General features: G+C 39.1%; 1 protein-coding gene across 1 annotated transcript; it reads right to left on the bottom strand.

The window, feature by feature from the left end:
* Positions 1-1,163: 1,163 nt before the first annotated feature.
* Positions 1,164-15,850, bottom strand: PMS2 (PMS1 homolog 2, mismatch repair system component). The gene is made up of 16 exons (XM_054994826.1): positions 15,765-15,850; positions 13,474-13,613; positions 12,928-13,014; positions 12,093-12,195; positions 11,360-11,543; positions 10,332-10,499; positions 9,041-9,135; positions 7,901-8,000; positions 7,606-7,690; positions 6,842-6,994; positions 5,297-6,140; positions 4,507-4,674; positions 4,022-4,122; positions 3,009-3,178; positions 2,061-2,226; positions 1,164-2,016 (listed from the first exon to the last, which is right to left on the bottom strand). Exons 1-15 carry the CDS (start codon positions 15,785-15,787, stop codon positions 2,083-2,085), a joined length of 2,565 nt encoding a protein of 854 aa, XP_054850801.1. The 5' UTR covers positions 15,788-15,850; the 3' UTR covers positions 1,164-2,016; positions 2,061-2,082.
* Between the last annotated feature and the right edge of the window lie 55 nt (positions 15,851-15,905).

The raw sequence follows: 15,905 nt of genomic DNA, 5'->3' as shown, positions 1-15,905 counted from the left end.
AGCAACTGCATTCATAGGCAGGTAAGGGACTCAAAAGCTTTCATTTTTTTAAAGGGGCCATCCCATTATTACCTTCTTTTCCTAAAACGATTAATTCTTCCTCATTAGTACTATTCAAGGGCTTAAGTTCTTACCTCCACCCCAAAACACCCTCTCTTTCCCCATCCCATCCCACTTCACACAGAAAATGTGAATGTTTATGCTACTTACACCACTGCAGACCTGTGTGAAACTGTTAATATAACTAAGGGAGTCAATATCCTGTAGTAGTTCGAGTATCTAACTAGTCTGTGGGAGAGGCACTTTCAAATTTCCACTCTGCCTTGGAAGCTTGCTGACCTTCTCATCCTAACCTGCCTCACAGGATTGTTGTTACGAGGATAAGAGGGGAGAACAATGTGGTAAAGCTGCTTTGGGTCTCTATTGGGAAGAAAAAGGTGTTATAAATATTTAAATAAAAGGGCCTGAATTGATTTAGCAAACCCTGCAGGTGTAGACCAGGAAACTAGGGAAATTGCATTATCACAGATTATCACCCTGGTCTTGTTCATTATATTTGAATTTTACACAATTACATCTCACTTTAGCTGTCCTGTACTGCACACCCCTTTAACAGGGCTGTTTAAATTAGGCATATATAAATGTTTGCCGAGCTACGACCCCCACATTGCATTTGACAAAGTGCAAGTGGCATGCCAAAAAATAAAAGCTTCTTAAGCCTTTATGGTGCCAGAAGACTCCCATTTATTTTGGCCTGCAGACTAACACAGCTGCCTCTCTGGAATCACTAAGCTTGCACTCTAATTTTGCACAGAAATGCCACATACACACTACACCTCTTTCATTGCATGCCCTTTTAATTCCACGACTCCCCCTTCTAAAAGCCTATGTTTGTATTTCATATACTGAGATTCCTTCAATGTAGCTAACGAAATGGGTCCATACAAACTTATGACATAATAAATTTGTTAGTCATCAAAGGGCCACAAGACTTCTTGTTCTCTGTGGGCAAAGGCAAGTTGTAGCTGAGGGAAAAGGCACTGCCTATGTTCAGTGGCACCAGCCTTTGGTTTTAAGTGTTTTCAGTACGGAAGCAGCAGGTCACTAAAGACACACAATAATTTTATGTGAAGAAACCATTCAACAAGAACTCAAAGACCGTTCATGTAAAAAATTTATTCATAATTTAAAAAAAAAGTAAACACATACACAAGTTTATCCACGTGAGGATGAATTTACAGTTATTTCCAATACAGATGATTTGACAGGAAAAATCACTTACATCTTGTTATCTTCTGCACCAAACCTACTCCAGTCCGGATGGCAAACAGATCCGTCCTGAACAGCCAGGCCTGCTCAACAGGCTGGGTGGTCAAAATTCAAGAGGATGACACTGGAAAGCTTTCAAAAAGGGAGTCTAATGGCCTTCCTCTGCCCAGAATCATGGGACAAGTCTGGACATCGCACACTTCACCCACCTTTTTTAGACGTTCTTCTCATGGCATTCACACATGTCAAAAAGGGAAAGTGGACTCGTCAGGTACATAGCTCCTCAACAAGATGCAGTGTGAGGGTAGCAAAATTAAATTTTCACAGAATGCTGTGATATAGCTTGAGCTGGCCCTGGAACTAGCAAATGGATAGTGCTAGATCTTCTGGCCATTCTGCCCCCCGCCCCCAAACCAATAAAGAGCAGCAGAGGAACTTTAATAAAAGTTATTTTACACTGATGAAGGGGATGAGACTTTGATCCAGGTTGGGGTCATGTTGCAACACAGACATAGATCTGAAGATCCTGGAGCTGTGACAGCGCATTGCAGAGAATTTAAGGGGACCGAACATTCATCTTTTTCCTATACCTCTGTATGGACTAAGGTAGCCAAGGTGAAAATTCAGCTGCCTTTATAATAAAGCTTTTTTGTTTTTAAGCTACACAAAATGGCGGCTTAAGCTTTAGCTTTGGGGAAATGTTCATGATCAACTGGAATTTTAAAAGAAGTCACAATATATATATATATATATATATATATATATATATATATATATATATATATATATATTTAAATTGTGGGTAAGTGCTTGCTATTCTTGTGAAACCAGATCTAGGTTGGCTATATGCCTTATCGTTGGCCTTCCATGCGGACAGTTCCAGGGATGATCAATCTCACCCATGTGGGTGACCAGTTTCTTCATCTCCTTTACATTAAGTGCTGTTCCAATCATGACCTGGGGAAGGGGAAAACCAACAACACAAAAGTTTCTGTTATCATTCCCTTTCATTTTGTTGTTTGTACATTAATCTTCTACTTCCTTAATCTTTATGATTACTCCCTCCTTCTTATGCTCCTGTACTCTGTGCCTAGGGTTGATTAGTGTCTGGACGGTAACACTTTCAGCCTGGAGATGAATGCTTACACAGCTCCCTACAAAAAGATATCATGTTGTTATAAAACCAGGCAGAAGGCTAAGCCGCAACCTTGCTACCTGACAACTAGTTTATTATGTTTTCTTTTTATTTGTATGGATGAGCATTCTCTTGGACAAGCCTTCCCCCCATTTCCAGTCTAAAGCAGTCCAGCTGAAACAGAATTATACCTCAGTGAGAACGAATTCAATGAAGCCCTGGTCAGCCACATGATCTTCTGAAGGGTCATTTTGGGAAGGGGTAAGAAATGGTAGGCCAGCTCCTTAATCTGCTATCCTAAGCAGTATTATGCTTTTCTAATTCCACTTAAGTGCAACTTTCCTCAGGATTACAGTGCCAGTTTTACTTCTCAGTGCCTCTTTTTTTCTAACTGCAGAATCTACATCACTCAGGGGGGCTGCAGATTTGTCCCAAAGGACTCTGGTTGTTCACTTTGGAAATGAAGGAAATTTTGCATGCGTGTTCCTCCCTAACTGAACTTATTCTGTGCATTATGTACATGGCAAACGACTGTGAGTTATTTGCAAATACAGAACAGGGTCACAGAAGACACAGTATAGTTTGGCATTACTGCAATACTTACCGACTTCCTACATGCTCGAGAAGCAAACATCTGCCTCACTCGGGAAGGCCTGCACATTACCCCAGGGCAATCACTCAACATGAAGATCAGCTCCTCTATATCTTGTGGGCCAAAAGTCCAGTTTTTGCTTGTTGGTAATGAAACAAGCTTAACTCTTTTGGTTACAGGTGCTGGGCAGATTTAAAAAGGATTGTTTCAATAGCTGATTTATTAAAAGCAAGAGCATGTTGAATACAGAAACGTATGAAATGTTATGTGTTGGTTATATGTTAATGCAAAACAATTCCAACTTGTAAGCTAAAGCCTGAATTTTAAAATTTACATCTAGGATTTTACACATTTAACACAACAAAAAGAGAATCTTGTGCATACTGAGTGTACACCTACCTATACAGTCACAAAGAGATGTATGCAGAGACTGGTTGAGAGGGATTTTTTAAAAGAGTATCTCAGATATAATCTATAGTTTTTACCTTGATGTTAATGATTGTTTTTTAAATGATACTTTTTATTGTTCCCAAAGATATATTTGCAAGAGCAAATTAACTTATAAATTCAGTCCTTGCCTAGGCATTTGACTCTGGACACTGGAATGCTAGCAGCCTTTTATAATATATTTTTTTAAAACAATGAGGCTAACCAATGCATTAGTATGGTGTTTTATAACCACCTGTCAATAATTTGGGGAAAAGCAGAACCACATTGCAAATACTGGCTCCTTGAATACTGGTCTCAGTGACAATTTTAAAAATTGTTAGAAATGCAAAAGTATCAAAGCTACCTAAACAGGAAAAGATTTTATTGTTTGGTTTTAGGGGGAAATAGAAATTTGGAAGGGAGGATCTAAGAGTACTCCCTAGGATTATATTGATAGAGAAATCTAAATAAAACTGATACTGAAAATTAAATAGGTGCCAACATCTAAATAACACTCCTCTGTAATTCTATGCACTGTCGCTCGCGTATCAAATTTGCCTCCTGTTCAACCTGAAAACAGCTGGGCAAAGACATACCTCCTTCATCAATGACAAAATCAAATCCATTTTTTCTGAAAATCTCCTGATTTTCTATCAACACACTTTCATTGAGAGCAGTTAAATTAAGATCCTGTGGTCTGAAAAAGCAGGAAAGGAAACTATGTATATATTGCCAAATCTTCACTGTATAACAATGGAAAGGTTGCCTTAAATGGGCTTGACCAAGTCCGCTTCTTGTCTTTAGACACATCTCGACACATTCATCCACCCCAGAAGGATCAACTGGAAATCTGTAATGCACTTCAGGGTGAAAGATTTCCTAACAAATTCCTTGTTGTCTACATACAGCTTAGTGACAATTATGGGTTGAATCCCCAACTAAACTGGTAATTTCCACCCATTCCCGCTTGTTGCTCCAGATTCCCCTTATTCTTTGGGGTCTCTATCTATTCCTAGAGGTCCCCTAACTATATTGGTCTCTTTCTCAACTAAAACTCTTTATCCATCCAGAAGACACTTACACAATCAGTTTCTGCCCCTGTAAAACAGTATGCTGCTGTAACATCTCGAAGTTGTACTTCTCATCTGAAGCATGCTGGTCAACGATGAAGAGATCAGAGTTCAATCTGGCTATTATGAATCCTAAATTGAACTGGCCAACGATGTCCATTTTGGCAAACATTTCTTTACTGCGCACAAAATTTTTAAAATTAGCAGGTTATAAAGCATGCATATTAGGCAAGAGTTCTGCTTAGTAGGAAATATTTCAGAACAATTTTATTTTATAATGATCTTCAGGACGAAAAAGGATTGGAAAGGGAACACACGTTTTTATAAATGTGCTTTTCAAACACTTCAGAGTGAAGGGCTGATTCAGGCACACATTGGCATGCCTAAAATTGCTTTAGCAAGTTAATGGCAGAGGCAAGATTTGAACCATGGACTTCCTGGCTGACAACTCATTTTTTTACCTGCTGATTCCTCTAGCATGCTCGCAACTGTGGACTGCTATTTGGATGGGACAATGACCCTTTGGCATGCAGAGAGGACAAAACCCTTTTCATAGCCATTGACTAAGCTGCTGTGATGCTACAGAGGACATGGACAGCCAAGACATACACAGATGCACGCTAAGAGGTATTAAGAAGAGAACAGAATTAGAACGCTAGGACTATGAGCAGCATCTGTTAAATTAAATTCCATGTGTTGCCAATACATCATGGATTCTCTTCCAATAGTTTACTGCACATGTCCTTAGTCACAGTGGTTCAAAATCATTGAGTTATTTAGCTAACAGAAGTACTGAAATACCTTATTTCTTTCCGTAATTCATCTTCTGCTGATCTATTTTCTCCAGGGTTAATTTTTGCCCTAAATTTTCTGTAATTCTGGGCTTCCACCTTCTTTTGTTGTCGCTGGATTAGCTTCTTTACTCTATCTGTCAACAGGCTCATAGAAAACTCTAGCATTGTGATTTTCTTGTCAACTTCCAAAGGTACATCGTACTGTGACAAAGTGGCCCAGCTCTGACTATCCTTCCTCTCTGATGAACTTCCTATGTGTGAGAGAGGCACAGCAGTCTTCCGACGTTTTACATCTGGAGAAGAACAACTGACCTCTGGGCCTAATTCACTCTCTTTACTTTGGTTCAAATCACATGCGGCCATCTGTATTTGTCCACTCGTTTCAAGACCTGCTATTTGAACTTCTTCTTTGGAAACCTGAGTTTCTTCTCCAGGGGAACTTTCATCACTGAAACAGCTACCAAGCTCTGGAGTACGTAAACCCGTATCGGATTCTGTACAGGTGCTGCTGCATCCAGAGTCTGTTTCTTCTGCTACCTGCCTGACATTTTTGTGAGGAAGCAGGGACTTGCTTGAATCCATTTCAGTTCCATCTGTAGATTTCTTTCCAGAGCCAGTTTCATTCAGAGAACCTGAAGCTCTAAAAAGCATCAGTTCTCTCTGCCCAGGAGAGCCGTGCCTCTGCTTGATATTTTCAAGACTCTGCACTCTGGTCTCTGTCTCTTGATGGAGAGAAAAGGACTTTCTAAGCTTGGCTACAATCATTGCTGTTTTGGGATTTGGAGATGAGGGACTGCTCATTTCCAAACAAGGCACTTCTGTCTCATCTTGAGGCACCGGTTTAAAGTTTCCTAAGTAAGTATAAGGAAAGAACAGTTTCCAGGTATCATTTAAAATTAACTTACAAGCATAAATCAAGATATTGAAAAATATTCAGATCCTTCATTTGCAAAAACAAAAACCCCAAGCTGTGAAAATGTAGCTCTGAATGTTTATATAACCTGTCCTTCAAAGAGCTCAGGGCAGCATACACAGTTTGCCGCCACCCTTATACCGCTATAAAATAGGTTAGGCTGAAAGATGGAAACTGACCCAATGTCACACAAAGTTCAAATCCCTCTTTGCCATGAAGCCCCTACTGGGTGCCCTTGGGTCAGTCAGTCAGTCTCTCTTGCTCAGCCTAACCCTCCCTCACAGGGTTGTTGTGAAGGTAATATGGAGGACAGGAGATCAAAGAATACTACTCTGAACTCCTTGAAGAAAGGTCAAGATAAGAAGTACTAAATTACCACTCTACCACACTGGATCACTGAAGGTGCAGCCCTTCATCTGCAAAATAATTTTTTTTAAAAAAATCTGACAGCTTGTCAGTGGCATCTTAAACACACAAGCAGTTATTCACATTTAACTGTGTTTCTGCTCATCTAACAGGCCAATGGAGAAACAATTAAAGCTAGTGTACTTCAACTAACTGATTAGTTAGCCATTTTTAACAGTTTAAATATTAATAAGAAATAAGATTGTTTCAGTTTCTTCTGCCATTCCTTCCTACCTTGGGCATCTGGCAGTCTCTGATTGACGACGAGCTTGTTAACATCACTACCAAACATTCCCATCAAAGAAGTTTTTAGAACTGCCAACAGAAGTTTTTCTTCTTGCAGCAATATTTTCCTTTTGTCAGGTGTCACATTGATGTCAACACTTCCTAAAACATAAACATAATTTTTAGGAGGATTCAGCTTTCTTTTCTTCTAATCCGTACACAATATTTCATAACAGACAGCACAATCCTAAGCAGTTTTTCTCTGCTAAACCCAATCACTTTAATGGACTTAAAACGGTATAACTCGGCTTAAACTGGCACTGAGAATACACCAAGTCAGTTGTGAGGTTGCTTTATTCGCTGCCACCCCATCAATTCTGAATACTGGCTTTGAGTGTTGCGACTGTAGCATTGCTAAACTGTTAACAGGAAAAAGTAGAAGAAAGAAACAGACAAGAAGTTTTGCATTATATTCTGTCTGCAAGACTATTTTAACTTGGTACAGAAATCAAAGTCTGGATTTTTAAATTTTCCTATCAACATCGTTAGTTTTAGGATTAACACTTTGAAGAGACAGAAAGTGCACCAGTTCACATTACAAGGTCAAGCAAAGAACAAAACACATATTTACTTGGAAGTAAGAGCTACTGGAATAATTAAGATTCAATTAAGGTGGTTAGAATCCGTGTCAATCCAGAAATGCTATTCCCACAGCATATATGTAACATATGGACTTGTGCAAGATTTTCCCCAGAGAAATGTGGGTGACTCACCAGAATCTGCACATATGTTAAGAACAATAAAGGGATACTGGTGTCTGTTGTACATGTGGTACACTTCATTCACAACTTTGGAAACCTGCCCAGAAAAGAAAAAAAGGTACCATAGACAGACTTCTGTGTGTTGTCTTTAACAGTTCAGCCTTGGTAAAAAAATTATTTCCCTGTACTAACTCTTCTAAGGAACCACAAGAAAGGCAAGAAAACATACAGATTGTTGAGCATGGGAGGAAAACTTACATTAGTTTAACGTTTAAGTAGTAATGAAGTTAATACAAAAAAATCTTACTTTCATTGGGTCACACGGCCTCTGGTTAATAAAGAAGAACTGTCTGTCTGTCGTACTTCTCCCAATGCCATGATCACAACGGGAAATGAAGCCTGTGATACTGTTTAAAGTTGGTATGTTAACAAGAAAGCTCCCAGGGAGGAACAAACTCATACACACGCACACTCAAAGGACTAAAACAGGAAGTTTCAAACTTTACTGCAGCGGTTCTTCCTTATCAATTGAATAACTGTCCGTGGTTCCTTAACTTTAAAGGTAAGCAAAGAATACAGGTTGCAACACTTATTCTCTTGATCCACTTTTTCCTAAAATACAGATGAATACTGCAAAATATGCAATCTTTCTGTGCTATCTTTGAATCCTCTGAATGAAATCCGGATGCAAATGTATAAAGGAGATCAATAAACCATAAGGCTTGGATTTTTAAAATTACATTCTCATAAATCCATAGGCTTAGAAGGATGTAACTCTGCTTAGGACTGCACTGCTAAAACATCAGAAACCTATTCAGCTATAGACGCCTTACAACAACCAACCTACAAATAAAGATTGGCTGGCGTATCAAAAGAAGTTAAGCCATATACTTCGCAAATCTGGAATTGAACTTGAATTTCAGGGGCTCACTGAAAAAATCCTGTTAACTGCATGAAATGTATTACTTAAAAAAGATTGGACTTCGTTAAAACTTAAACAGATCAGAAATGTCCTCCTATTTACTTGCAATTATCCAAAAGTGTTTGAGCTGTCTAAATCCCCCTTTTATCTAACAGTTCCAAAGTATCGTTGCTCTTTCCTGTTATTCAGATGTAATGCGTTACCTTCTGCTGAGCTGAAGAGCCGTTTTAGTAGAATCCCCTCTGAAAAACGCTACTGCACTTATTGTAAAGATCAAGTTGACTCAGCCACCCATATCCTTTTTAGTTGCTGTTATATTTTACTTTGTAACCAATATATTACTCCCTGGACTGACTGGCTACAGACATTTCAGAACAGCAGAAACTAAAGATCTTACTGGCGAGTAAGATACAAAAGTGCACATGTGATTTAGCCATATTTATCTATGCAGTTATAAATCACTCACAAACTCTTGATATATGGCTTGTAGGCTGTTAAGTTACAGGGAATAGTATAGTAACTTACATATAAAGATTGGCTGGCATATCAGAAGTTAAGCCATATTCTTCACAGATAGCATCACTGGCAGGCAACTGAACAAAAGGTATCAAGCTTTGCAGCTGGAAAAAAACAACAACCATGGCTAGAACACAAAAAAAGTTTACTAATTTTTGTGTTTCTAATTCTTCTCCTTCACTCCCCTCTTACACCATTTTTATCTATTGTCCTTTACATGCCCCCAAAATATATGATGTTGAAGTTCTAGGACGAACTTTGAATGTGTCTTTTGGCTTAAAGAAACAACCACTGGGGCCCACTCTAGCTCTTTTAACAGATCTGTTGTTTGATTAACCTCAGGCACCTATTTAATTTCTCAAAAGATTTTAAAATGTATTAATCTAACTAATAAATTTGGTTAAATGTTGCAGCATATAATTAATTCAGCATTTTATGATCTGTAGACATTTAATTCTTATCATAGCATCATAGTTTACTTGGCAGAGAATTTAGTTTTTGGAATCCAAGAGGTATACCTTCCTTCCTTGATACGCAGTTGTTGGCAAACAGAGAATTCACTTCTAAAGTGACTCACTACAAAAAACGGAATGAATTACCCTTTACATAGTTCAGGTGTTTGGGCAATTATTTTTAACATGATATTCAAGAGTGACAGAAGATGGCATGGTACAGCTCAATCTCATCAAATCTCAAAAACTAAGCAACATCAGGATTTGGATGGGGAATCACCAAAGAAGACTGCAGAGGAAGGCAATGGCAACCACACTCCCTTGATATTTTAAATTTTTTTTGGCTGCTCCATTAAATGCCGTAACACTGCCTGAATTAAAGGGTTGATTTGCCAGAACTCCTTTTTCAGAATGCTGGTGCTTTTGTTATACAGGGAAGACAGATACTTTGGCTCATTTAGTCCTCAAATTCCTTTTAAGCGAAGACAGAAAGGCTAACTCCATTGCTAGAGAAGATAAAATTAAAACTAAAGCTAAAAAACTTCTATAATTAGAGCAGGCCTTGTAGTTTGTTCGTTTTTTCCTGAATCAGTGTGGTTAGGCTTAAGGCTATGGCCAACAAAGCCGTATCATTACCGGCAAACCACCTCTGCTTCTCACTTACCTTGAAAGTCCCTTGTTTGGGTCACCATAAGTTGGTTGCAACTTGACAGCATATGCATATGTAAGCAAAAGTGATAGCATGCAAAATATCCAAAATATCTGTAGAGCCACTGTGTTCAATGACATCTTACATGTTGTGACAATTTCCCTCTAATCCTTAAACTTGTCTTTACAACGAACAATACCTGTTTTTGTCCAAATACTGCGCCAATGTTTTCCTTTAAGGAAGGACTCCCTCTGGTGCCTAACACAGGCTGTTTTTTGCCTTGGCCAACCTGATTGGTGCAGTTAATGCGAACATCAGTCGAAATGATACAGTACGCTTGCAACACTTGAACCATTTTTGCATACTCCTGATAAAAACAAAAAGAACAAGTATTATTTTCTAATAAATACCTACATAACAGTCATGAAAAAGGGAGAAACCTTTTTTGTACTGACTGCCAGGTCCACTCATGCTGAAGCACCTTTGCCTTTATAGTTTACCAGACAACCTGATCACACAGAACACTTCACATGCAGAACACAATGGAATAAGCTAGCATTCTGTATTGGTGTAAAGGCTGAGCAGTGGATTATGAAGCCTCCAGTCTTGAATTCATCAGGGAGCATTAGGCACGCTATTATGCCCCCCAGTCTCAGTCCTACTTCCTGCAATATGGGGTTAATAACACAATGTTGTAATGAAGGGTTAAAGTGAAAAGCATCAGTCATGTTGCAGCAATCCACTTACAGCCAGTTCTTGCAAATTCTCAACAACGATCCTCTTAAGATTAGAAATGGTTACATCATGTATATCAATACTGAACATATATAAAAATATGTCAGCGGACATAAGGATTTACTTTAGGATCTTCTTAAACACTGACAAATATCCTGATTTAATGCTAGCATCCCACGTGTTAATAAAAGCACATAATGCAGGCAACAATCCAGGCCAAATTAAATACGTTCAGAAGTTCTACTGATTTCCAGGGAAGGGTGCATATGCTTAAGTCTCCTGCTGAAAATCATGGGTCTCAAATGAGCTTATCCTTTGGCCAGATCATGCTTTCATAGTCTTTTAAAACACTCCAGAACACAGAGTAAGGAATGCTGCATGTTCCACTGGAAAGTCAAAGGATGCCCAAGGCACCAGTAAGACCAGGTTCCGTAACAGACAGATCTTATCCAGGTCTACAGACCCCTCTTGTTACAATTTTGTAATCCACACCTTTTTAATGTTGCGCTGAAATTCCTTATGCCGTACTGGCAGGGTATAAAACAACTGCTGCACGCTGACACTTGTCCCCTGCTGTCGAGGGTAAGGGGTCTGTGAGATGATCTTCCCACTGTTATCAAACACAAGACGCGTTCCAACCTTTGCAGACTTGTGACAAGTCAAAATAGAAACATTGCTGGGGGGCGGGGGTGAGTGGAAAAATAAAATAAGCATTTGTTATTCATGAATAAAAGCAAACAGTTTTTTCCTCTCATTTCTTCTATGATACCAGTATCCAGTACCATCTGCATTTCATCTGGCTAACAACTTATTTAAAATATTTAAAATGTAAGGTTCAATATTCTTCCTCAATTGAAGCACGGTGTCGTAGCTGAAGTATTGGACTAAAACCTGGGAGACCCTGGTTCAAATCCCCACTCTATCACAGAAGTTTGCTGGGTGACCTTCAGCCAGTCACACTCTCTCAGCCTAACCTACCTCACAGGGTTGTTGTGAGGATAAAACTGAGGAGAGAATGATGTAACCAGCTTTGGGTCCACATTTTGGAGAAAGGCAGGTTACAAATAATCAACAAAAACCTGTACATTGTATTTGCACAGCTGTCCATAGAATGACCATCTTCAACTGAGAACTGTTTCACTCAAAGCATAAGGAAGTGACTTCCCTCAGTAAAAGTTACCATGACACAAAACAACCTTGCCAAAAGAAAAACATCAACACATACCTTAATGCACACAGCGAGCTGAGAGCTTCACCTCGAAAGCCAAATGTTTCAACATGTTCGAGATCAGAGAAGTCTTGTATTTTGGAAGTGTAATGCTTTAAAGCTAAAAAAAATATTATTTAGAATTAGAAAATGAAATGAGAGTATTTCAAATTATAACAGTGGAAGATACGTTATAAAAGATTACCTAGAAGAAAAATAATCAACAACAGTTCAATAAGTCATCATTGCTTCATTTGTTTCTCTTTGAAAGCTGCCTGGAAATCCTTCTTTAAGATTATTTAGGATTTTGTTGCTATATGAGCAATTTCTAACATGCAAGTCAGTATTTTGAAGGTACTGAATATTCAGCATGTCTGCCATCTCCCAGCCAAGCACCGCTCACTTGCCACTATAGGCATCCCCATCCTAAAATTCACAAAAACATGTTTGCATTGTGTATTTGTATGGCTGTATTTATGTAATTGCTTAAATACAATTTTAAATGCTGTTTTAAATTTAAGTTGTTTTAAAATGTTGTTTGAAATTGTTTGATAATGTCTGAATGTTCACAGTCTTGGGGGACCCTGCTTTGAGTGGAAAGGTGACATACAAATGTTTTAAATAAAAGCAAGTTGAAAGCTCTTGCAAGGAATTTTATTTACATAGAAGATTTCTACAATGCAACCAAACAGCAACCAAGGGAGATTACAACTTTAAAACAAACAATACCAACATAACATTAAGGAGGTAACAGCAAGCCAACAGCAATCAGTGCTGAAGGTTAGTAATTGTCATATGAATGCACAGTCCAATCTCTGACAGATTTTGCATGCAGAAAGCAAGTTCAACATACTCAAGCCTGCAAAGTTTTCTTCTGCTACACCGCAGCCATTATCAGAAACTTCAATAAGTTCTGTCCCATATTCTTTAAGCTTCACTTCTGCAAATTACAGAAGAATATTTAATAAATCAAAGAGCTTTCACATAAAAGAAAATGACAAAGCAGCGCAGTATCTTTGCCTATAGATTAGATCTCATAACAACCCCTTCTTGTGTACACACATGCTTAACTTTCAAAGCGTATGTTGGCTTATTCTTGGTCAAGAGTGTTTTCAGTTGCTTCTGTTCTACTTTTCATTTGGTAGGTAGGTAGGTTTATTGTTTGTGGCCAAAGGCCGTTACAATCCATACACACAGAACACATAAAACACTCTAACATATAAACATATGTACAGATATTAAAAGATTAAAATGATCTAGGCAGAAAATACTTTTCACTTGGGAAACTTGCAATTCTGAAGGCCTCCCTCTTCCCTCCATGAAAAATCCAAAAAACGAAGCTAGGTAAAAATGCCAATTAATATCCTCAGACACAGTCAGAAAACAATAGCATGCTTACCAACACTGGTAGCACCAGCGTCTATGCTGTTTTCTACCAGCTCTTTCACCGCAGTACACAAATTCAGCACCACCTGTCCTGAACAGATCCGGTGAACCGATTTATGGTCTATTGGCTTGATCGCTTTACCAAAGTGCACACTTTAAATGAAAATACACAAAGAAAGAGTTAGGTCTCCAATACATTCACCTTTCAGAGATTACACACAAACTTAGCTGAGACATGGTGCCAGATCCTACCTCTCCATTCCATCTGTGACACATTCCTCTGGTGTAAGAAACTCTTCCACTGGAAGAAGAGTCCCTGGCCATTTTCACACACCTGTAACCTCCAGAAAATCACGCCAAACTCACGACACAATGGCGTTTTCATAGTGCGATTTTCTGTCATGATCCCGTTTAATGATGCGATTTCTGACATCATCGCACCATTAAACGTGATTATGGCAGGAAATTGCACTATGAAGATGCTTGCGTGGTTTTCCGGAGGGTTTACAGGCATGTGAAAACGGCCCCTTGCATCAACACACAGCTCTTTGAGCCAGATGAACACACTGCTGCTACCTGAATGGAATGGTACCATCCAAACCAGCATTAGATACAAGTTGGCATCAACATTTAACTAAAAGTTGCAAACACATTTTAATACGATTTATGCAGATTCATGCACAAAGGCAACCAGAAGGCTCTAGCCCAGACTTTTATTAAGCAAAGTGGTATTCCCAGAAAAAAAAATCAGAGAGAATGTAACACAGGAACTCTTTGACTGTGCAAAGCATAAACCATAGCAAAAATTGTAGCTCAGGTCAGGAAAGCACTATAAGCCTGTGATCCTATGAATACTTGCTTAGGAGTAAGTCTCATTACACACAATGGGACTTACTTCTGAGTTGACATGCTTATTTATTTACTTCATTTATATCCTGCCTTTCTCCTCAATGGGGACCCAAAGCAGTTTACAAAATGCTCCTTTCTTCCATTTTATCTTCATAACAACCCTGTAATGTAGTTTAGACTGAGAGTGTGTGACTGTTTCAAGATCACCCAACAAGCAGAGTTAGTATGGTCATACACAGTCTGTCCTGCTCTTTTTATGATTTTAACTATTTTAATGTCAATATTTTAAATATCAGAATCTCTTGTTCCTAGAGAACTATACACATTTTAATGTGTCTGCTAAGATTTTAAATGCTAAATGTATTTTTCTATGTCCTTCTACATTTTTATGCTGGAATTAATTATTCTATTGACTGTTAAGGATGTATTGCCATTGTAATGGTCTCTGACTGCAAATAAATTCATTCATTCATCCAATAAGCAGAGTGGAGATTCAATCTTGGGTCTCCCAGATCCTAGTCTATTACACTAACTGCTACGCCACATTCTAACATATGTTTGAAAATATAAGCAAATTAAAACTGACTGACCAATTATGATTCCTCTCCAAACTAAGATTCCCTGATTTTATAAAACTGTGATTGCCTTGATATGATCTACTTGTGGATTGCAAACATCAAAGCAACATATCTAGTTACAGGATGCAGCATGGTATGATGGCTGGTGTCAGACTGGGATCTCAGGAGCCAGGTTTGGACCTTCACACTGCCATGGAAGCTCCGTAAGAGACCACAGGGCTGTCGTTGCTCTTTCTCTCAGCCTATTCTACATCACAGCCTGACCTGGATAGCCCAGGTGAGCCTAATCTCATCAGATCTCAGAAGCTAAGCAAGGTTGGCTTTGGTTTGTAACTGGATAGGAGATCTCCAATGAAGACCAGGGTTGCAGAGGCAGGCAATGGTAAACCACCTCTGTCAGTCTCTTGCCATGAAAACCCCACCGGGGTTGCCATAAGTCAGATATGACTTGAGGGCACTCTCCACATCTTACCTTACAGAATTGTTACGAGAATAAAATGGAGAATGAGAGGGCAATGCTGTTGTAAACTGCTTTGAGTTCCCAGAGGGCAGAAAAGTAGAGGCAATGAATACATAAACAAATATATGATTGCCTGCAGAATTTCCTTACCTATCACAAATCTCTCTGCCAAGTATCTGGTCAGGTTAACTGTTTAATTGCTTTAGGGTGTGCCCCCCTTTACTAACATGTGCCTGAAAACAATTTTTTTAAAAGGGTCGCTCAGCAAAGAAGGCGGGCGTTTCCACCCTACTGGCTGCTAAATGTATCTATTTTAAATGCAGTATGCAAATTAGAACCCTGGCCTTTCCCGCCGATCTTTTCCACAATAAAAAGCCTTTCTTTGGAACATCACCCGAAAAAACGCGAGGCGCTCACCCCGAGGTCTCTCCCGCCTCCATGGAGCCCTCCGTTCCCTGAATCCCCCTCCCCACAATCGCCTCTCCTCAGGCCGCAGGCGCGCGCCACATCTCGCCTCCAGAAGGCCACAGCGCTCCAAGTCCCTCACCCGGTCATTGG

Source organism: Eublepharis macularius, chromosome 12 (assembly GCF_028583425.1).
Source record: "Eublepharis macularius isolate TG4126 chromosome 12, MPM_Emac_v1.0, whole genome shotgun sequence".
NCBI classification, from domain to species: domain Eukaryota; kingdom Metazoa; phylum Chordata; class Lepidosauria; order Squamata; family Eublepharidae; genus Eublepharis; species Eublepharis macularius.
The sequence above is the reverse complement of the archived record's forward strand: the minus strand, read 5'-3'. Positions and strand labels throughout refer to the sequence as shown.

Excerpts from the sequence above, each read along its gene's own strand:
- PMS2 (XM_054994826.1), bottom strand. The coding sequence starts at position 15,787 with ATGGAGGCGGGAGAGACCTCGGG. Across the intron at positions 11,544-12,092 it reads AGCTCGCTGTGTGCATTAAG|CAATGTTTCTATTTTGACTT; the intron begins GTATGTGTTGAT and ends CCCGCCCCCCAG. Across the intron at positions 6,995-7,605 it reads TAACATATGTGCAGATTCTG|GAAGTGTTGACATCAATGTG; the intron begins GTGAGTCACCCA and ends TTTATGTTTTAG.